General features: G+C 42.1%; 1 protein-coding gene across 2 annotated transcripts in view; it reads left to right on the top strand.

The window, feature by feature from the left end:
• Positions 1–22,270, top strand: part of rgs3b (regulator of G protein signaling 3b) — a 100,058-nt gene that overhangs the window by 47,032 nt on the left and 30,756 nt on the right. For both annotated transcript variants that reach the window (XM_071400102.1, XM_071400104.1), the window contains 6 exons: positions 4,030–4,298; positions 4,936–5,016; positions 15,725–15,836; positions 16,414–16,457; positions 17,932–18,054; positions 18,596–19,375. In XM_071400102.1, the coding sequence (XP_071256203.1) occupies positions 4,030–4,298; positions 4,936–5,016; positions 15,725–15,836; positions 16,414–16,457; positions 17,932–18,054; positions 18,596–19,375 (1,409 nt within the window). The remainder of the gene's footprint in view (positions 1–4,029; positions 4,299–4,935; positions 5,017–15,724; positions 15,837–16,413; positions 16,458–17,931; positions 18,055–18,595; positions 19,376–22,270) is intronic.

Here is a 22,270-nt window from a genome sequence, read left to right on the forward strand (position 1 = left end):
AAAATGGCTGTTCTGCCACTTCTAACCAGTGCCTCCACTCCTCCAACGCCATCTTGACACTGAGTAATTCTCCTTTTCCCACATCGTAGTTCCTCTCGGCGATGGGAAAGGAAGGCGCAGGGATGCAGCTTCTGGTCTTGGGCAGAGCGTTGGGACATGACAGCCCCCACTCCGACGTCCGAGGCTTCGACCTCCACCACGAATTGTTCAGTGTTATTTAGAATGGAATATGTATGTGTTTATGCAACAAATGTTAGTGCATCGTATTTTCCAACATCCAAGTGCCAACACTGCCTAACATTATGCTCTAACTAGAAAAGCAAACAGCTTTGGGAAACGAATAAAGTCTGCTAGTGAGCCAGACGGGTGACGTTAGCTAGCTAGCTAACAGTACACTTTAGCTTAAGACATATAGCTAGCTAGCTAGGTAGGTTAACAACGTTTAAGATCACACACGTCACATAATGTTAGCTAACGAGCAAGCCTGCTAACGTTAGCTAGTTAAACAACAATGAACAAAGTGGCAACAATGCCACAGTGCTGGGAGCTAACCACCAGGTCCAATGTTAGCTAGCTAACATTAGGCTCTAACTAGAAAAGCAAATGGCTCTGGGAAACAAATAATAAGCTAGGGAGCCAGCCAGCTAACGTTAGCTAGCTAGCTAACAGTACACTTTAGTTTGAAATGAAACCACTTTCTGTCAAAATTATAAATGTGTAATATCTGAAAATGTAGCTAGCTATCTTACCTGTACATCAACATGCTTCTCCCTGTCAGGAATGCCATACCATGGTTGCCCTTAGTTTGAAGATGTAATCCAGAGACAGGTGTTTTCTCCATCTTTAGCTATCATACACTAATTCCACTGATTTCAAAACTTGATCCCCCAGAAAATGGAGAGCAACACTTATGCAGCTCCACTACACAATACATTTTTTTTTAAAGCCGCGTTCGACAGGATTACCAACACAGACTGATGAGCTCAAATAGACAGACGCCTTCAATATGGCAGACCAACCCGAACTCCTCTCTCGGCATGTCCAGCCCACTCATTATCTCAGCCAATCATGGCTAGAGGGACGGTTGCTAACTTTTTCTGGGGCTTAACCAACAAGGCTCGTAATTTAACAATTTTATTCGTATCTACTGATGGCATACAAGTTTGTTATTAAGGCACATTAAAGTTCACATGTTCGAGAAGGCATTTCTGCCAAAATAAACGCATTTTGATCAAAACATTTTTTTTTACGTTCAAATGGCTCTCCTGTGAAGTCGTGACTTGTGACATATGCCTAGTTTCCTGAATAGGGTCACAAATTACGCAATGTACATGGGACAATATTTTTAAATGTCAATAGCTCCAAATTTCAATGACTTAAAAACCTTAAATCAACTATACTGTAAATTGTTGAAATTAATTTACAAATATTGAAAGCATTTAATGAGACAACTAAAAGATGCCAAACATGAAAACATTATCCCATTTACATGGTGTAATTTATTGACGGTCCTTAACTATCCCCAGAGATAGGCTATCCAAAGTCAAACCAACTTTGCCACAGTTGCTCACCAGCCGGCTGAAGCTAATTGGCAAAATGATTTGGCTAACTCTTCCCACCTGCAAACAAACACAAGAGACACTCACATCAAACCACACCCCGAAACAACTGACGTTTGAATTCAGTCATGGCTGCTAGCATTTCTTAATGAACCAAATCTAAATATCATACCCCCCAAAAAAATGTATACTCCCCTGTGAGAGGTTAGCATGTCTTGGGAGTATGATCTTTGTGCCTCAGTAACTTTCTCACGCATCATTATTCACGATTCATTAATGATTATCCGTAATCAAGGCAGCATCCACATTAAGTGTTCAGAAACAATTATAATACAATACAATACTTTTTACAATAAAAGTGACTCCAATATATTATTTACCATTATTTTCTATTGGGCACAACATAACCTCAAACACAACTAAAACAAACTGCAAATGCAAGTTTGTAGAGTCACAAGCTTGATGAAGTCATTGCGTGCTATAGGAATATGGGAACAAATACTAAACATTTCACTACTTTAATACTCATGTGAATTTGTCCAAATGCTTATGACACCTTCAAAATGGGGGGACTAGATAAAGTTAAAGTCGGAAGTTTACATACACTTAGGTTGGAGTCATTAAAACTCATTTTTCAACCACTCCACAAATTTCTTGTTAACAATATGTAGTTTTGGCAAGTCGGTTAGGACATATACTTTGTGCATGACACAAGTAATTTTTCCAACAATTGTTTACAGGCAGATTATTTCACTTATAATTCACTGTATCACAATTCCGGTGGGTCAGATGTTTACATACACTAAGTTGACTGTGCCTTTAAACAGCTTGGAAAATTCCAGAAAATGATGTCATGGCTTTAGAAACTTCTGAAAGGGTAATTTACATAATTTGAGTCAATTGGAGTTGTACCTGTGGATGTATTCCAAGGCATACCTTCAAACTCAGTGCCTCTTTGCTTGACATCATGGGAAAATAAAAAGAAATCAGCCAAGACCTCAGAATTTTTTTTGTAGACCACAAGTCTGGTTCATCCTTGGGAGCAATTTCCAAACGCCTGAAGGTAAGGGTGTTCATCTGTACAAACAATAGTACGCAAGTATAAACACCATGGGACCACGTAGCCGTCATACCGCTCGGTAAGGAGACGTGTCCTAGAGATTAATGTACTTTGGGGCAAAAAGTGCAAATCAATCCCAGAACAAAAGCAAAGGACCTTGTGAAGATGCTGGAGGAAACAGGTACAAAAGTATCTATATCCACAGTAAAACGAGTCCTATAGCGACATAACCTGAAAGACTGCTCAGCAAGGAGGAAGCCACTGCTCCAAAACCGCCATAAAAAAGCCAGACTACGGTTTGCAGCTGCACATGGGGACAAAGATTGTACTTTTTGGAGAAATGTCCTCTGTTCTGATGAAACAAAAATAGAACTGTTTGGCCATAATGACCATTGTTATGTTTGGAGGAAAAGTGGGAGACTTGCAAGCCGAAGAACACCATCCCAACCGTGAAGCACGGGGGTGGCAGCATCATGTTGTGGGGGTGCTTTGCTGCAGGAGGGACTGGTGTACTTCACAAAATAGATGGCATCATATGGAAGGGAAATTATGTGGATATATTGAAGCAACATCTCAAGACATCAGTCAGGAAGTTAAAGCTTGGTCGCAAATGGGTCTTCCAAATGGACAATGACCCCAAGCATACTTCCAAAGTTGTGGCAAAATGGCTTAAGGACAACAAAGTCAAGGTATTGGACCTCAATCCTGACCTCAATCCTATAGAACATGTGTCGGCAGAACTGAAAAAGCGTGTGCGAGCAAGGTCACCTACAAACCTGACTCGGTTACACCAGCTCTGTCAGGAGGAATGGGCCAAAATGCACCCAACTTATTGTGGGAAGCTTGTGGAAGGCTACCCGAAAAGTTTGACCCAAGTTAAACAATTTAAAGGCAATGCTACCAAATACTAACTGAGTGTATGTAAACTTCTGACCCACTGGGAATGTGATGAAAGAAATAAAAGCAGAAATAAATAATTATCTCTACTATTATTCTGACATTTCACATTCTTAAAATAAAGTGGTGATCCTAACTGACCTAAGACAGGAAATCTTTACTAGGATTAAATGTCAAGAATTGTGAAAAACTGAGTTTAAATGTATTTGGCTAAGGTGTACAGTTGAAGTTTACATAACTTCCGACTTCAACTGTACATACAGACAAGTGCTTTCATTTCTAAATGGTAAAACAGATAAGTATGAAAATACCCTCAAATAAAAGGTGACATTCTATATTGTCTTTTCATATGAACATTTTATCTCAAATCCAGAATACTGGAGTTTAGAGCCAAATTAAATGTTTTATCTTCACTGTCTAAATAAATACGTAGGGGAGTGTACTGTACAGTATGTTAACTCTATGTATATTTTTCTGAGAGGATATTGTTGCATTCATGTTTTACCAAAACAGGTAAGATTTATCAAACTCACCCAAGCGGTGGACTTCAGAAGGGCAATGGCTTTCTACAGGACACTGCTAGCGGGCTACAGGCCACAGGCTTATCTTCTCAACGCTCCATCATCAGTAAGACGGCTACCATGCTGCCCCCATCTGGCTACCAACCCAGCTATGGCAATTACCAGAACTGCACCATTGTCCAGTCTCATCTGCCCTACTCCAATTACGGAACCTACGTCACGCTGGCGCCTAAAACCCTCATCTTCCCCGTCTTTGTTCAGGTTGGCTCTTTTGTTTTATTAATTTGTGTTATTACATGATCATGTTTTTCTAGAGCTGACTGGTGGGTCTGTTGGTGTTGTTGCTGTCAGTCATATTTGTCCCTTGGCTGAACTGATCAGATGCATGATTGGTGTGTCTGGATGAGAAGCAAGTAGAAGACTATCAAACTGACAGCAGGGTAGTGTTTGAGGTGACGTTGTAGCAAAACATATCAAATTGTTGTCGAACGCAAAGCGAAAACGATTGTTTCTTATTTGACAAGTTCCAACAGTACCTCCCCATTTGATTGTTTTCTTCCTTTTCGGGCCTAGTGAACATGACCCAGCATTAGTGAGATTCATGATTGTGATGGTGTAATGTTATTTAGCATCCAATTTAAACTCGACCTAAGAGGTTTGATTTCAGAGAGATAGACAAAATCATATCCTGTGTGTCTAACTTGGTAGAGCATGGTGCTTGCAACACCAAGGATAGTGGGTTGATTCCTGCTGGGGCAAACCATACAAAAAATGTATGCACGCATTACTGTAAGTCGCTTCGGATAAAAGAGTGTACTAAATGGCATATTCAGTATATATTATATAAAATCATGCATTATTAGCACAGTGGTGTTTACTGGTGTGTTCTCTCTTGTAGCCCCTGGAACTGTGTAGCGAGCGAACACTTCTTCTCTCAGAGGAGATGATCCTGCATGAGAGCCAGTACATGGTTATCAAGGTACAACGTCCTTTCTCTTCTGTTGTGTTATTTACGCTGACACTTCACATTGTTGCTCTTCTACCTGTGTAATTACACTGTAATGACATAGTTAGATTATTACATAATAGTTTAGCCGTAGCTTTGTAATTGCACAGCAATGAAGTTGAGTGGTTCTTGTTTTTACACCAGTGGAATAAGGAACATTCCCTATTCTTCTTGTGCATAAAAAAAAAAAGCTAAACTCTGTTTCTATTGAATTATAACACAACTACTGAATCACCATTGTAATACCAAGTAACTTAATGTTAGAATAATGATCACATAAGCTATGCACAACAATTAACATTGACATTTCCTACAAATACGCCTTTTTATTATTTAGTCTTGGAATTTGTTAAATAGTTATATTTCCTACATTATTGGTCTGCCTTTGCACCAGAGTCATTTTTCAGCACAAATGTAAATTTTCTCTGTCAGGTTTCTAGTTTGCTCCAGTGACACCCCATAGAGAGATGCACAACCATGCAGTATTATTAGGACGGATTAAACATTACCTGGTAAAAGCCAGATCCATATCACTGAACAATGTATTAGAAATGGAATGCTATGACTGTGTCCCAAATGCCATCCTATTCCCTATGTAGTGCACTACTTTTGACCAAGTCACATAGGGCATTGGTCAAAAGTAGTGCACTATAAAGGGAATATGGTGCCATTTCGGATGGAATGATATGGGTGTCTTTAATGGTGATGTAGGATACACAGAACTTGATATAGTTTCTTCTCAGATACAGACTGACGGTTTATGATAAAGTAATACAAATGTGTGCTGCCTTTTCACCAAGAAGAAAGGAGATGGCTGGATTTGATGTGTCTTACAGTAAACTCAGCAAAAAAAGTTACGTCCCTTTTTCAGGACCCTGTCTTTCAAAGATAATTCGTAAAAATCCAAGTAACTTCACAGATCTTCATTGTAAAGGGTTTAAACACTGTTTCCCATGCTTGTTCAATGAACCATAAATAATGAATGAACATGCACCTGTGGAACGGTCGTAAAGACACTGACAGCTTACAGACGGTAGGCAATTAAGGTCACAGTTATGAAAACCTAGTACACTAAAGAGGCCTTTCTACTGACTCTGAAAAACACCAAAAGAAAGATGCCCAGGGTCCCTGCTCATCTGTGTGAACGTGCCTTAGGCATGCTGCAAGGAGGCATGAGGACTGCAGATGTGGCAAGGGCAAAATCCGTACTGTGAGACGCCTAAGACAGCGCTACAGGGAGACAGGACGGACAGCTGATCATCCTCGCAGTGGCAAACCTCATGTAACAACACTTGCACAGGATCGGTGCATTCGAACATCACACCTGCGGGACAGATACAGGATGGCAACAACAACTGCTCGAGTTACACCAGGAACGCACAATCCCTCCATCAGTGCTCAGACTGTCCGCAATAGAGAGGCTGGACTGAGGGCTTGTAGGCCTGTTGTAAGGCAGGTCCTCACCAGACATCACCGGCAACAACGTCGCCTATGGGCACGAACCCGTCGTCTGTGGACCAGACAGGACTGGCAAAAAGTGCTCTTCACTGGTGAGTTGCGGTTTTGTCTCACCAGGGGTGATGGTCGGATTCGCGTTTATCGTCGAAGGAATGAGCGTTCCACCGAGGCCTGTACTCTGGAGTGGCATCGATTTGGAGGTGGAGGATCCGTCATGGTCTGGGGCGGTGTGTCACAGCATCATCGGACTGAGCTTGTTGTCATTGCAGGAAATCTCAACGCTGTGCGTTACAGGGAAGACATCCTCCTCCCTCATGTGGTACCCTTCCAGCAGGCTCATCTTGACATGACCCTCCAGCATGACAATGCCACCAGCCATACGCTTGTTCTGTGTGTGATTTCCTGCAAGACAGGAATGTCAGTGTTCTGCCATGGCCAGCGAAGAGCCCGGATCTCAATCCCATCGAGCACATCTGGGACCTGTTGGATCGGAGAGTGAGGTCTAGGGCCATTCCCCCCAGAAATGTCTGGGAACTTGCAGGTGCCTTGGTGCAAGAGTGGGGTAACATCTCACAGCAAGAACTGGCAAATCTGGTGCAGTCTATGAGGAGGAGATGCACTGCAGTACTTAATGCAGCTGGTGACCACACCAGATACTGACTGTCACTTTTGATTGTGACCCCCCTTTGTTCAGGGGCACATTTTTCAATTTCTGTTAGTCACATGTCTGTGGAACTTTGTCTCAGTCTCAGTTGTTGAATCTTATGTTCATACAAATATTTACACATGTTAAGTTTGCTGAAAATAAACGCAGTTGACAGTGAGAGGACATTTCTTTTTTTGCTGAGTTTACATTTTATGGTCCTTATTGATTTAGTTTATAATAACTTTTTATTAGCCGGTATAGTCCACTGAGTAACACTTGCCACTGTTTTCCAGGCAGTCCTGGAACAGTATTTTAGGCATATTGTCTCAGCTTAGCTTTGCTTCTCTTCAACAGTGCGCAGATGTATGTATTTCATGGTTCTGTTATTTTATAAAATGCTATACTATACATTACTACAGTCAGGTCCATAATTATTGACACCATTGATAAAGATGAGCAAAAACGACTGCATAAAATAAATAATACAAATACTGTGCTATATTGCATGCATCAACCACAAAAAGTGTATTATTTTATACTACTACAATTTCTTAGAGACAGATTTTGTTTAACAAGTAGTAAAAAAAAAAATCTTTAAAAGATAGGAGTCAATTATTGCTAACCCTGTTTTCAGTAATCCAGCACCCTGACAGCACTGAGCCTTTTTCTAAAATGTTTTATGAGATTAGAGAACACTAGAATCTTTCCAGATCCTTGATATTCTTTGTCTGTGCTTATGGACTGCCCTCTTCTACATTCAAACCACAGGTTTCAATGGGGTTCAAGTCCGGAGACTGAGATGGCAAAAGAGTATGAGTCATAATGTCCATTAAACCTAGCGGTCAAATAAGGAAATAGTTCCAATGGTTTTTCCACCATTCATTTTTCCCATAGGGGATTTTAGAAACTCTTAAAATAAGGGTTGTGTTTCGTGTAGGCTTACCCTGGCGTGACATTTTGATAACCGTGTAAATCTCTCTAGTACAAGGTGACTTTCATCACACGTTCTCTTTATTTTCAAACTTTCCCGCAAGTTATTTTGGATGCTATATTTAACATTTAGCAAACAAGAGCAAACTTGCATCTTCGAAAAGTCTATTAGTATAAGAAAGGCACTCACTTTGTAACGGTGTTCCTCCTCCTCCGAAGAGGAGGAGCAGGGATTGAACCAAACTGCAGCGTTGTATTTAGACATAATGAATTTATTTAAGTGTAGACGAAAAACACGAACTTCACTTGAATACTTACAAAACAACAAACGGAGTGTAGACAAACCTGAACATACGAACTTACATATAACACGAAGAACGCACAAACAGGAAAAATGACTACATAAAACGATGAACGAACGAAACAGTCCCGTATGGTGCAAACAAACACAGACACGGAAGACAACCACCCACGACAAACAATGTGACAACACCTACCTTAATATGATTCTCAATCAGAGGAGATGAAAACCACCTGCCTCTAATTGAGAACCATATTAGGTACCCATTAACCAACATAGAAACAGAAAACATAGACTGCCCACCCAAACTCACGTCCTGACCAACTAACACATACAAAAACTAACAGAAAACAGGTCAGGAACGTGACACACTTCCTCATGCTCGTTGTGCAGTATGGTAAATCTACACACAGTAACCTATAATGACAAAGCCAAAACAGGTTATTCAAAATGTTTGCTAATTTATAAAAAAATAAAACATACCTTATTTACTTAAGTATTCAGACCCTTTGCTATGAGACTTGAAATTAAGTTCAGGTGCATCCTGTTTTTCCATTGATCATCCTTAAGATGTTTATATAACTTGATTGGAGTCCACCGGTGGTAAATTCAATTGCTTTGACATGATTTGGAAAGGCACACACCTGTCTATAGAAGGTTCCACAGTAACAGTTGACAGTGCATGTCAGAGCAAAAACCAAGCCATGATGTTGAAGAATTGTCCGTAGAGCTCAGAGACAGGATTGTGTCAAGTTACAGACCTGGAGAAGGGTACAACAAATGTCTGCAGCATTGAAGGTCCCCAAGAACATCGTGGCCTCCATCATTCCTAAATGGAAGAAGTTTGGAACCACCAAGACTCTTCCTAGAGTTGGCCACCCGGTCAAACTGAGCAATCGGGGGAGAAGGGAGGTGACCAAGAACTCGATGGTCACTATTGCAGTGCTCCAGAGTTAATTTCTAGAGATGGGAGAACCTTCCAGAAGGACAACCATCTCTGCAGCACTCCACCAATCAGGCCTTTATGGTTGAGTGAACACTGGTCAGTAAAAGGCACATGACAGCCCGATTAGAGTTTGCCAAAATTCACCTAAAGACTCTCAGAAACAAGATTATCTGGTCTGATGAAACCAAGATTGAACACTTTGGCCTGACTGCCAAGCGTCACATCTGGAGGAAACCTGGCACCATCCCTACGGTGACGCATGGTGTTAGCAGCATAATGCTGTGGGGATGTTTTTTAGCGGCAGGGACTGGGAGACTAGTCAGGATGGATGAAAAAAAATATTAAGCGAAGTACAGAGAGATCCTTGATGAAATCCTGCTCCAGAGCGCTCAGGAGATCAGACTGCTCACCTGCCAACAGGACAACTACCCTAAGCACACAGCCAAGACAACGCAGGAGTGGCTTCGGGACAAGTCTCTGAATGTCCTTGAGTGGCTCAGCCAGATTTGAACCCGATTGAACATCTCTGGATAGACCTGAAAATAGCTGTGCAGTGATGATCCCCTTCCAACCTGACAGAGCTTGAGAGGATCTGCAGAAAATAATGGGAGGAACTCCCCAAATACAGGTGTTCTAAGCTTGTAGCGTCATACTCAAGAAGACTCAAGGCTGTAAAGGCTGCAAAAGGTGCTTCAACAAAGTACGGAGTAAAGGGTCTGAATACTTTTTCATTTATTTATTTGCTATTAAATATTTTTCAACTGTATTTAACCAGGTAGGCCAGTTGAGAACAAGTTCTCATTTACAACTGCGACCTGGCCAAGATAAAGCAAAGCAGTGCGACACAAACAACACAGAGTCACACATGGGATAAACAAACGTACAGTCAATAACACAATAGAACAATCTATATACAGTGTGTACAAATGTAGTAAGATTAGGGAGGTAAGGCAATAAATGGGCCATAGTGGCGAAATAATTACAATTTAGCAATTAAACACTGGAGTGATAGATGTACAGAAGATGAATGTACAAGTAGAAATACTGGGGTGCAAAGGAGCAATAACAGGAGCAAATAACAATATGGGGATGAGGTAGTTGGGTGGGCTATTTACAGATTGGCTGTGTACAGGTGCAATGATTGGTAAGCTGCTCTGACAGCTGATCCTTAAAGTTAGTGAGGGAGATATAAGGCTTCATTGATTTTTAAAATTCGTTTCAGTCATTGGCAACAGAGAACTGGAAGGAAAGGCAGCCAAAGGAGGAGTTGGCTTTGGGGATGACCAGTGAAATATACCTGCTGGAGCGCGTGCTATGGGTGGGTGCTGCTATGGTGACCAGTGAGTTGAGATAAGGTGGGGCTTTACCTAGAAAATACTTATGACCTGGAGCCAGTGGGTTTGGCTACGAATATGAAGTTGAGGGCCAGCGAACGAGAGCTTACAGGTCGCAGTGGTGGGTAGTATATAGGGTTTTGGTAATGAAACGGATGGCACTGTGATAGACTACATCCAATTTGCTGAGTAGAGTGTTGGAGGCTATTTTGTAAATGACATCGCCGAAGTCCAGGATCGGTAGGACAGTCAGTTTTACGAGGGTATGTTTGGCAGCATGAGTGAAGAATGCTTTGTTGCAAAATAGGAAGCCGATTCTAGATTTAATTTTGGATTGGAGATGCTTAATGGGAGTCTGGAAGGAGAGTTTACAGTCTAACCAGACACCTAGGTATTTGTAGATGTCGACATATTCTAAGCCAGAACCGTCCAGAGTAGTGATGCTAGACGGGCTGGCGGGTGCGGGCAGCGATCGGTTGAAGAGCATGCATTTAGTTTTACTTGCATTTAAGATCAGTTGGAGGCCACGGAAGGAGGGTTGTAAGGCTTGAGGCTAGTCTGGAGGTTTGTTAAGACTGCCAGAGGTCCGGACAACCGGCCCTCCGATTTGACACACTGAACTCTATCTGAGAAGTAGTTGGTGAACCAGGCAAGGCAGTCACTTGAGAAACCAAGGCTGTTGAGTCTGCCGATAAGAATGCGGTGATTGACAGAGTTGAAAGCCTTGGCCAAGTCGATGAAGAAGGCTGCACAGTATTGTCTTTTATTGATGGCGGTTATGATATCGTTTAGGACCTTGAGCGTGGCAGAGGTGCCCCCATGACCAGCTCGGAAACCAGATTGCATAGCATGTTTGTTAACTTGGATTCCGAAGACTTTAGAAAGGCAGGGTAGGATAGATTTTGGTCGGTAACAGTTTGGGTGTCGAGTGTCTCCCCCTTTGAAGAGAGGGGTGACCGCGGCAGCTTTCCAATCTTTAGGGATCTCAGACGATACAAAAGAGAGGTTGAACAGGCTAGTAACAATTGCGTAGGATAATTTAAGAGAGAGAGAGGGTCCAGATTGTCTAGCCCAGCTGATTTGTAGGGGTCCAGATTTTGCAGCTCTTTCAGAACATCAGCTATCTGGATTTGGGTGAAGGAGAAATGGGGGAGGCTTGGGCAAGTTGCTGTGGGTGGTGCAGAGTTGTTGACCGGGGTAGCCAGGTGGAAAGCATGGCCAACCATAGAAAAATGCTTATTGAAATTCTCGATTATCGTAGATTTATCGGTGGTGACAGTGTTTCCTAGCCTCAGTGCAGTGGGCAGCTGGGAGTAGGTGCTCTTATTCTCCATGGACTTTACAGTGTCCCAGTACTTTTGGGAGTTTGTGCTACAGGATGCAAATGTCTGTTTGAAAAAGCTATCCTTTGCTTTCCCAGCTGCCTGTCTATATTGGTTCCTAACTTCCCTGAAAAATTGCATATCGCGGGGGCTATTCGATGCTAATGCAGTATGCCACAGGATGTTTTTGTGCTGGTCAAGGGAAGTCAATTCTGGAGTGAACCAAGGGCTATATCTGTTCTTAGTTCTACATTTTTCGAATGTGGCATGCTTATTTAAGATGGTGAGGAAAGCACTTTCAAGGAGTAACCAGGCATCCTCTACTGACAGAATGAAGTCAATGTCCTTCCAGGATACCCGGGCCAGGTCGATTAGAAAGGCCTGCTCGCTTTAGTGTTTAAGGGAGCGTTTGACCGGGGACCCATTAGGGACGCAGGCAATGAAGCAGTGATCGCTGAGACTTTGGTCAATGTGATATTTCAGTTAGAATTTTTTTATACATTTGCTCAAATTTCTAAAAATCAGTTTTTGCTTTGTCATTATGGGTTATTGTGAGTAGATTGATAAGGGGGGTAAACGATGTAATCAATTGCAGAATAAGTCTAATGTAACAAAATGTTGAAAAAGTCAAGGGGTCTGAATACTTTCTGAATTCATAAGCATTTACATCCCTGTTAGAATTACCTTTGGCAGTGATTACAGCTGTGAGTCTTTCTGGGTAAGTCTGTAAGAGCTTTGCACATCTGGATTGTACAATATTTGAACATTATTCTTTAAAAAAATGTCAAGTTAAAGTTTGTTGTTGATCACTGCTAGATCTTCAAGGAGATTTAAGGCAGAATTGTAACTAAGTTTTGGAAAGCAACTCTTGTCTATATTTGGCCTTGTTTTAGGATATTGTTCTACTGAAAGGTGAATTTGTCTCCCAGTGTCTGTTGGAAAGCAGAGTGAACTAAGGATTTTGTTGTGCTTAGCTCTATTCCGTTTCTTTTTATTTAAAAAACTCCCTTGTCCTTGTCGATGACAAGCATACTCATGACATGATGCAGCCACCAGCAGGCTTGAAATTATGAACAGTGGTACTCAATAACGTGTTTGGAAGGATGCCTGTTTCTTTGTAGTGACTGGGTATATTGATACACCAGCCAAAGTGTAATTAATAACTTCACCATGCTCAAAGGGATATTCAATGTCTGCTTTGTTTAAATTTTTTATCCATGTACCAATAGGTGCCCTTCTTTGCGAGGAATTGGAAAACCTCCCTGATCTTTGTGGTTGAATCAGTGTTTGAAATTCACTGCTCGAATGAGGGACCTTACAGATAATTGTTTGTGTGGGGTACAGAGATGAGTTAGTCATTCAAAAATCATGTTAAACACTATTATTGCACACACAGTCCATGCAACTTATTATGTGAGTTGTTAAGCAAATGTTTACTCCCGAATTTGGGTTGAATATTTATTGACTCAAGACATTTCAGCTTTTAATTTTTAATTAATTTGTCAACATTTCTAAACATAATTCCACTTTGACATTATGGGGTATTGTGTGTAGGCCAGTGACACAAAATCTCAATTTAATCCGTTTTGAATTCAGGCTGTAACACAACAAAATGTGGAAAAAGTCAAGGGGTGTGAATATTTTCTGAAAGCACTGAAGCTACGGCCCTGGGTGGGTTTGACTTTGAAAACCAGAAGCATATGCAGAAAAGTACCTGATACCTACGGGAGAATATGGTGGTGGCTATTTTGCTTCCACTGGTCCTGGGGCCCTTGTTAAGGTCAACAACATCATGAACTTTACCAAGTACCAGGAGGTTTTAGCCAAACACCTGGTTGCCTCTGCTAGGAGGATGACACTTTGCCACAAGTGTATCTTCCAGGAAGACAATAACCCCAAGTACTAATCAATATCCACAAAGAAAATTGTTAATTGACCACAAAAATCAAAATTTTGCAATGGCCATCTCAGTCTCTGGACTTGAACACCATAGAAAACCTGTGGTTTGAATAGAAGATGGCAGCCGTAAGAGCAAACAAAGGATATCAAGGATCTGGAAAGATCCTGTATGGAGGAATGGCCAAGATCCCTCCCAATTTGTTCTCCAATCTCATAAAACATTTTAGAAAAAGTGTCAGTGTCGTTATCATCACAAGGGTAGGGTGTAAGAGTATTATAAACAGGGGTGCCAATATTTTTTACCACTATTTCTTTATTTTGTATTACTTGTTAAACAAAATCTCTTTGTCTGAGCAACTGTATTGGTATAAAATAATGTAATTTCCCCATTCCTTTGTTGAATACAATAATATAGCTCAGTATTTGTATTATGGATGGACTTTCCAAATAAAGTGTTACCATTTATTTTATACAGTCTTTTTTGCTGATCTTTTCAAGGGTGCCGATAATTATGGAGCTGACTGTATATACACTGAACAAAAATATAAAACGCAACATGTAAAGTGTTGGTACCATGTTTCATGAGCTGAAATAAAAATTCCTGAAATATTCCAAAGACAAAAAATGTAATAAATAAATGTGCACAAATTTGTTTACATCCCGGTTAGTGAGCATTTCTTGTTTGCCAAGATAATCCATCCATCTGACAGGTCTGGCATATCAAGAAGTTGATTAAATAGCATGATCATTACACAGGTGCACCTTGTTCTTGGGACAATAAAAGGCCACTCTACAATGTGCAGTTTTGTCACACAACACAATGCCCCAGATGTCTCAAGTTGAGGGAGAGTGCGATTGGCATCTGTCCAACAGATCCGTTGCCAGAGAATTCAATGTTAATTTCTCCAACATATACCAGCTCCAACCTTGTTTTAGAGTATTTGGCAGTACATCCAAACAGCATCACAACCACAGACCGTGTGTAACAACGCCAGCCCAGGACATCCACATCCAGCTTCTTCAATTGCGGGATCATCTGAGACCAGCCACCCGGACAGCTGATGAAACTGTGGGTTTGCCCGATCGACTTTCTGCAAAAACTGTCAGAAACTGTCTCAGGGAAACTCATCTGCGTGCTCGTTGTCCTCACCAGGGTCTTCACCTGACTGCAGTTAGACTTGATGTCAACATTGTGAACAGAGGTGTCCTGTGGTGGCGGTGGGGTTATGGTGTGGGCAGGCATAAGCTATGGACAATGAACACAATTGCATTTTATTGATGGCAATTTGAATGTACAGTGATACCGTGACGATATCCTGAGGCTCATTGTCGTGCCATTCATCTGCCCCATCACCTCATGTTTGAGCATGATAATGCAAGGATCTATACACAATTTCTGGAAGCTGAAAATGACCCAGTTTTTCCATGGCCTTCATACTCAGACATGTCACCCATTGAGCATGTTTGGGATGCTCTGGATCGACGTGTACGAGAACATGTTCCAATTCCCGCCAATATCCAGCAACTTCGCACAACCATTAAAAAAGAGTGGGACAACATTCCACAGGTCACAATCAACATCTTGATCAACTCTATGCGAAGGAGATCTGTCACCCTGCATGAAGCAAATTACTGGTTTTCTGATCCACGCCCCTACCTTTTTTCAAGGTATCTGTGACCAACTGAAGCATCTCTGTATTCCCAGTCATATGCAATCCATAGATTAGGGCCTAATGAATTTATTTATATTGACTGATTTCCTAATATGAACTGTAACTGTGTTTATTTTTGTTCTGTGTACTACGCTCTGTGACTCAGTGCCTTGCCCTCTGTCTCCCCCTGAAGGTGACATTGCTCATCTACACAGACCTGATGCTGCTGACTAGGGAGGATGAGGCAGGCCACTGTAATGTGCTGCAGAGCCCCCTGTACCTCCACCAGCTCCGCCTGCGGGATGGTGAGCACACACACACACACACACACACACACACACACACACACACACACACACACACACACGCAGAGTTAGACATAGATACACATAGTGCACACACACTTACACACATGCCTGTGTTGTGTTTTTGTTGGCTGATGGGACCTCTTTGTGCTGGAGGGATGGGGCCGGGTGGATTTGGGGACTGTGGAGGCCTCAGTGACTTTGGAACTGGAGCTCAGCTGATGCCCCATTGATGCCTTGTCTGCTTCGAACAATGGACTTGTCTCCAGCTCCGACAAGTACAGAGGCAGGCGAGGTGTTTGGGTGGACGGGGGGCTGTGTATCCTTGACCTTCCCGTTACACCCCATAGCAGCACTCATCAGCTGGGGGATCTATGTGGGAATGTCCTATAGGGCTGAATTATCAAATTCCTCCCTACTCGTCTGTACTTGGAAATGTCAGAGGATGGAAGTGATATGAAGGATGAATTTTTGGATGATGCGATCAAAGGATAAACAAAGTCTATTTAAGGATGTGGGATTTGCAGTCCGTTTCTCTATGCTGTGTGAGATGTCTTTTTTCTCTCATCCTGTACAGTTCCTGCTGATGTTTTGAGGTTGTACATCATCCACTGGACAGAGGTAAACATGAATGAGCTTTTGTAATTTGTTTTAATTATTTGACCTATTATATACAAATCCAACAATACAATGTGTGTCTGGTGTCCGGGGGGTTTTGAATAAGAAAGCAAGAAGACAAATTTCCATACAAAATACAAATACTGTATTATGTTTCAGGTAAAACCCAAATGCAGACTGCATTGAAGTAACAATGTTCATTACAGCAACAGGGATGTTCTGGGACCTAAAACAGTGCATATGAGGAGAGACGAGACATAAACGAGCTGGTTTTAGAATATTGTGTTGTAGGACAGCTGAGTTACTGAAGACCGCCGGCATTCAACTCTCAGTAGTTTATATCGTTTTCACGGTATCATGTATTTACTTGACGTGATGAAACATTGAAACATTTAGTTGCAAGCTACTTTCGTAGCAAGGCGTAGAATACAAAGTCTTATGAAACACATTCCTGACACTGGCTCTTTCTATCTTGCCATAACTGATGTGACAGAGAATTATCAGTTGATAGGATAGCCAGCTGCAGCTATCATCAAACTATGCTAGCTAGCTGCTGTCAGCTTGGCTAAACACAAGGTCAGCGCAGGCTTTAGCCTACACATAGAACTGAATTAGCTGACCATCTTGAGATGGCAAGTCAGAGGGGAGAAGTCCTCAACTTGAAAACTTTGTTTTTTCCATAGCAAAGCTAGCTTAGTTTACCTCGCTCTACTCACTACTACACTGACTTTTGGTGTGATTGAATAGCAAAGAAACACCCACATCAAACCACACCCTCAAGACAACTGTCGTTTGCCTTCAGTTAAGGCCGCATGAGCATTGATGAAAAACAAAGCCAAATCAGGATGTGCAGTCGCCCTTTAAAAGTAATCCAAGAAGTAATCATCTATTTTTTCAAAAGTATCAGTAATCTGATATTTTAGCTTGAAACGTTACTGATTACAGTAAAAAAAAATGTAATCAGATTATGTAGCTGTGAACAATGTATATCTTGTCCCCACGCACAGTGAAAAGGATGGTTCGGGAGGCAATGAAAAGTCCAAGGGCCACAGGAGAATTACAGAACTTGGTTGCATCTCGGGATCACCAAGTTTCCAAATGTACAATTAGACGCCACCTCCATGAAAATAGGCTATTTGGAAGGGCAATACTATTTTTATTATTTATTTTATACAGTAGTTTTTGCTTATCTTTATCATTGGTAATATTTGAGGTGTCTGTATACATATAACTAAAATGTTTACACGGTCTATTAAAGCCTTGTTTTGACACATTGAATGCCACATTCGATTCAGGACTAGCTCTTGTTTACAATAGACCACCTAAAAAAAGGCGGTCATGCCTCGAAAAAGGTTTCAAAATGTTTAGCTAAGGTTCTAGAATATTGTGTTGTAGGACAGCTGAGTTAATGAAGACCGCGGGCGTTCAACTCTCAGTAGTAAATACGACCCCTATTTCTCTGTGTTGTCTATTGTAGAGGAGTGAGTGCCTGTTCAGTCTGGAGGCGTACACGGTGGAGCAGAAGAGGCGGGTACATCAGTGCCTGCGGGAGAACATTGACAAGCATCTGGAGCAGAGAGATACACTTGTACATGACCAGGTACACTGCCTACTAGGGTTAAATTGAAATGGACACCCTCCACTTCTTTCCAACTTTCGAGAAATTCTGGTTGGCGAATTCCATATTTCCTGCTTATGCCTTCCTGATTCCAGGAATATTTCAACCAGGATTTCTGGAAAACTAGGACATTTTTGGAAAGTTATGTACATTTTTCAACTTTTGCAATTTTCCTACTGTCTGCATATCTGACTCCTCAGTTTTGGCTAGCAACATAGGATTGTGAATATGTTTGTTTCTTATCAAGTCCATTCAAACTCACACTGTGCAGTGTCAGATGAGGCTAGAATTATACAAAATGATATCCTTTTGTGAAAGGCAAGTTGCAGAATGGTTAACCTTGATCACATAATGATATGTAGTTATTTGGATGTGAGGTGATTTGTAGTTCAGGGATTCTGCACAATCCCACTGCAATGTAGTTATTTCAAAGGCACATTCGCTACATTCTAGATCGCCTCCAAAGCTAAAGCAATGAACCAATGATTGAATAGCTGAGTGTTGCCCCGCTGTGTGTTGACAGATGTTGGAACCAATGGCCATCCATTGTAAGCTCGGTATCCTAAATCTGGGCCGTCAAGCCACCGAAGAGCCCTCCTCGCATGGCCCTTCCTCCGAACCCTACAGCATGAGCAGCCCGCCAGCCAATATTCTGAACCGCATCCCCCTGGTGGTGCGCAGCACAGAGGACCTCGGACAGAAGTTGCCCCTCACGCCCCCGCCGTGTACCATAGATAAAACCTGCAAAAGCATGAGCCTGGAGAGAACGGGCATCTGGAAGGAAAGGGAGAATGTAGGGGAGGAGGGATACGAGGAGAGGCAGCAGGGTGAGGGAGAGAGCGCCACTGAGACGTCAGAGACAGCGTGCATGGGTGCCATACCTCTATCCCCCTCTCCGTCCTCCTCGCTCACAGTCCCAGACGTGCGCTTCCTCGATCGCTCCTTCAACACAGAACCCATGGGGGAAGGAGAAGAAGAGGAGGATGAGGAGGAGGACTGTGACAAAGACGGCCTGGAACGTCGGAGCATCGGGGAGTGCTCTCCCTTTAGGAAGCGGGGTGAGGGCGTGAGCGGTGGTGACGAGCCGAGGGTCCTCCACAGACGCACGCTTAGCGAAGGCAGTCTGCTGCAGGAGCTGCGCTCGCCACGTTTCATCTCCGACAGCACCATCCACCGCCTGGACAGAGGCCACGCTCCCCCACCGGGCGGCTGGATGCGGCCCTCCCCCAAGACCCTGAGGAAGGAGTTGACAAGGAACGGAGGCTCGGTGCACCAGCTCTACATGCTCCTCTCAGGGAGGAAGGTAAGTCTCTGCAAGTACCACTGCAAGTAAGATGGCGGTGCTGTTCACCTCAAGATAAAAACGTTAGACTAAATATTAGCACTTCACATACTGGTGGGCAATAACCTTCAATCTTGATAACAACACAAAACAAATCATGTATCGACAAATATTACGAAAACAAGCAACAGCCAAACATGACAGAGAGTAATGGACACAGACGATTTAAGCTTTTCACCACCGTGAATGGTAAGGGTGAAAACAGATCTGTTAAAATCGATAAATGACAAACTGGGCATACTTGAATTAGTCAGTAAAGATATAAAGGAGTTGAATGCAAGCCTCAACATGAGTGACGAAAAGCTGCGACAATGGAGAAAGCAACAAACAAACAAACAAACAAGCTTAAACGTTAACGTCCATTTCAATTTAAGATTGAAATGGACGTTAATGAACTTTAAAAGGAGAACATCTTTCTGAGATTAGCCTTACTTGACATACAGACTAGCTCAAATTTGCTTTCTTTAAAGATAAATTAATGGTTAAAAGCCTGGGTAAAAGTCTTACTGGCACAAAAATAGGCATGAATGATCTGTTCCTGAAGGAAATTGCAGAACGGCGCAAAGTTCTGTACCCAATCTTCAAGGAGAATAGATTAAAAGGGAAATGTGTAGCTCTTGTAGTCGATAAACTGTATATTGATAATCAAATGTTCCGAGACACAAATACTACTCTATGGCTATTCTAAATATGACAAAGTTCCTATAGAGGAGTCGAATAATGGAACACCCAATAATAGCCATGGTAGGGATTGTGAGAAAAATATAGTGCCTTTGGAAAGTATTCAGACCCCACATTTTGTTACGTTACAGCCTTATTCTATAATGGATTAAATAAATACAAATCCTCAACAATCTACAAACAATACCCCATAATGACAAAGTGAAAAGAGGTTTTTATAAAAAGACTTTCTATTGATCGTCCTTAAGATGTTTCTACAACTTGATTGTAGTCCACATGTGGTACATTCAATAAATAGGACATGATTTGAAAAGGCACACCCCTGTCCCACAGTTGACATAGCATGTCAGAGCAAAACAAACCAGGAGGTCGAAGAAATTGCCCGTAGAGCTCTGAGACAGGATTGTGTCTAGGCATAGATCTGGGGAAGGGTACCAAAAAATGTCTGCAGCGTTGAAGGTCCCCAAGAACACAGTGGTCTCCATCATTCTTAAATGGAAGAAGTTTGGAACCACCAAGATACTTCCTTGAGCTGGCCGCCCGGCCAAACTGAGCAATCGGGGGAGAAGGGCCTTGGTCAGGAAGGTGACCAAGAACCCGATGGTCACTCTGACAGAGCTCTAGAGTTCCTCTGTCGAGATGGGAGAACCTTCCAGAAGGACAACCATCTCTGCAGGACTCCACCAATCAGGCCTTTATGGTAGAGTTGCCAGATGGAAGCCACTCTTGGAGTTTGCCAAAAGGCACCTAAAAACTCAGACCATGAGAATCAAGATTATCTGGTCTGATGAAATGCCAAGCGTCACGTCTGGAAGAAACCTGGCACCATCACGACGGTGAAGTATGGGGGTGGCAGCATCATGCTGTGGGGATGTTTGACTGGGAGACTAGTCAGGATTAAGGCAATAATGAACAGTGCAAAGCACAGAAAGATACTTGATGAAAACCTGCTTGAGAGCGCTCAGGACCTCAGACTGGGGCGAAGGTTCACCTTCCAACAGGACAACGACTCTAAGCACACAGCCAAGACAATGCTGGAGTGGCTTCGGGACAAGTTTCTGAATGTCCTCGAGTGGCCCAGCAAGAGCTTGGACTTAAATCCGATACAACATCTCTGGAGAGATCTGAAAATAGCTGAGCAGCATTGCTCCCCATCAAACCTGTCAGCTTGAGAGGATCTGCAGAGAAGAATGGGGGAAACTCCCCAAATACAGGTGTGTCAAGCTGGTAGCATCATACCCAAGAAGAATAAAGGCTATAATTGCTGCCAAAGGTGTTTCAACAAAGTACTGAGTAAAGGGTCTGAATGCTTTTTTTTTTAGCTAAAATGTCTAAAAACCTGTTTTTGCATTGTCATTATGGGGTATTGTGTGTAGATTGATGAGGGAAAAAAACAATTTAGTCAAATTTAGAATAAGGCTGTAGCGTAACAAAATGTGGAAAAAGTCAATGAGTCTGAATACTTTCCCGAATGCACTGTAGAAAAGCAATAAAATACAACAATTGTTAAAGAAATAAACTACAACTACACTATTCCATTCTAGATAGGGGATGTTGGAAAATAATTTGTATTAGATTTTCCATTTATAGTATTTCATCAATTGATAAGACACTATTAGAAGAAAGGATAATTAGCTCAATAATACATCTTCAAATATCAACATGGTAAAGATAAAACACAGCAAACCGAGGACATGGAAAGCACAGTACGTGGGTATGTGCGGATGTATTGGAAGGTGGGGTGTGTGTTTTTGTGTTTGGAAAGTGTGGAGTTAAGTGAGGGGAAAAAGGATAAAGGTTGCAAATCCAAGAGCCCATGTGTGTTTGTGAGCAGGGGTTGTGAGAGAGAGCTTTCAATTTTGTGCAGATATTGGATATACCATTTCAAAATAAATTATAAATATAGTTTATGTATTTATTGTCCTAACATGATGGAATGGTCCCCAAACCTATACCCTAGACACCCACCTGAGTGACCACATACACTGTTTTTTGGGCCTACTGTAAGTAGCCTATACACATCAGAAAGATGAATGCGGTCAGAGACCGCAGGGATGGTCCTACAAAGCCAAAGCCCCCTAATGGGAGAGCATAATATTCAAGAAAATTCTCAAAGCTGCTAATGAGAACCTTGATGACCTTGTACCTAGCCGGTGGGGTGCCCCCACCCATGTA

The sequence above is a fragment of the Salvelinus alpinus genome, chromosome 5 (assembly GCF_045679555.1).
Source record: "Salvelinus alpinus chromosome 5, SLU_Salpinus.1, whole genome shotgun sequence".
NCBI lineage: Eukaryota > Metazoa > Chordata > Actinopteri > Salmoniformes > Salmonidae > Salvelinus > Salvelinus alpinus.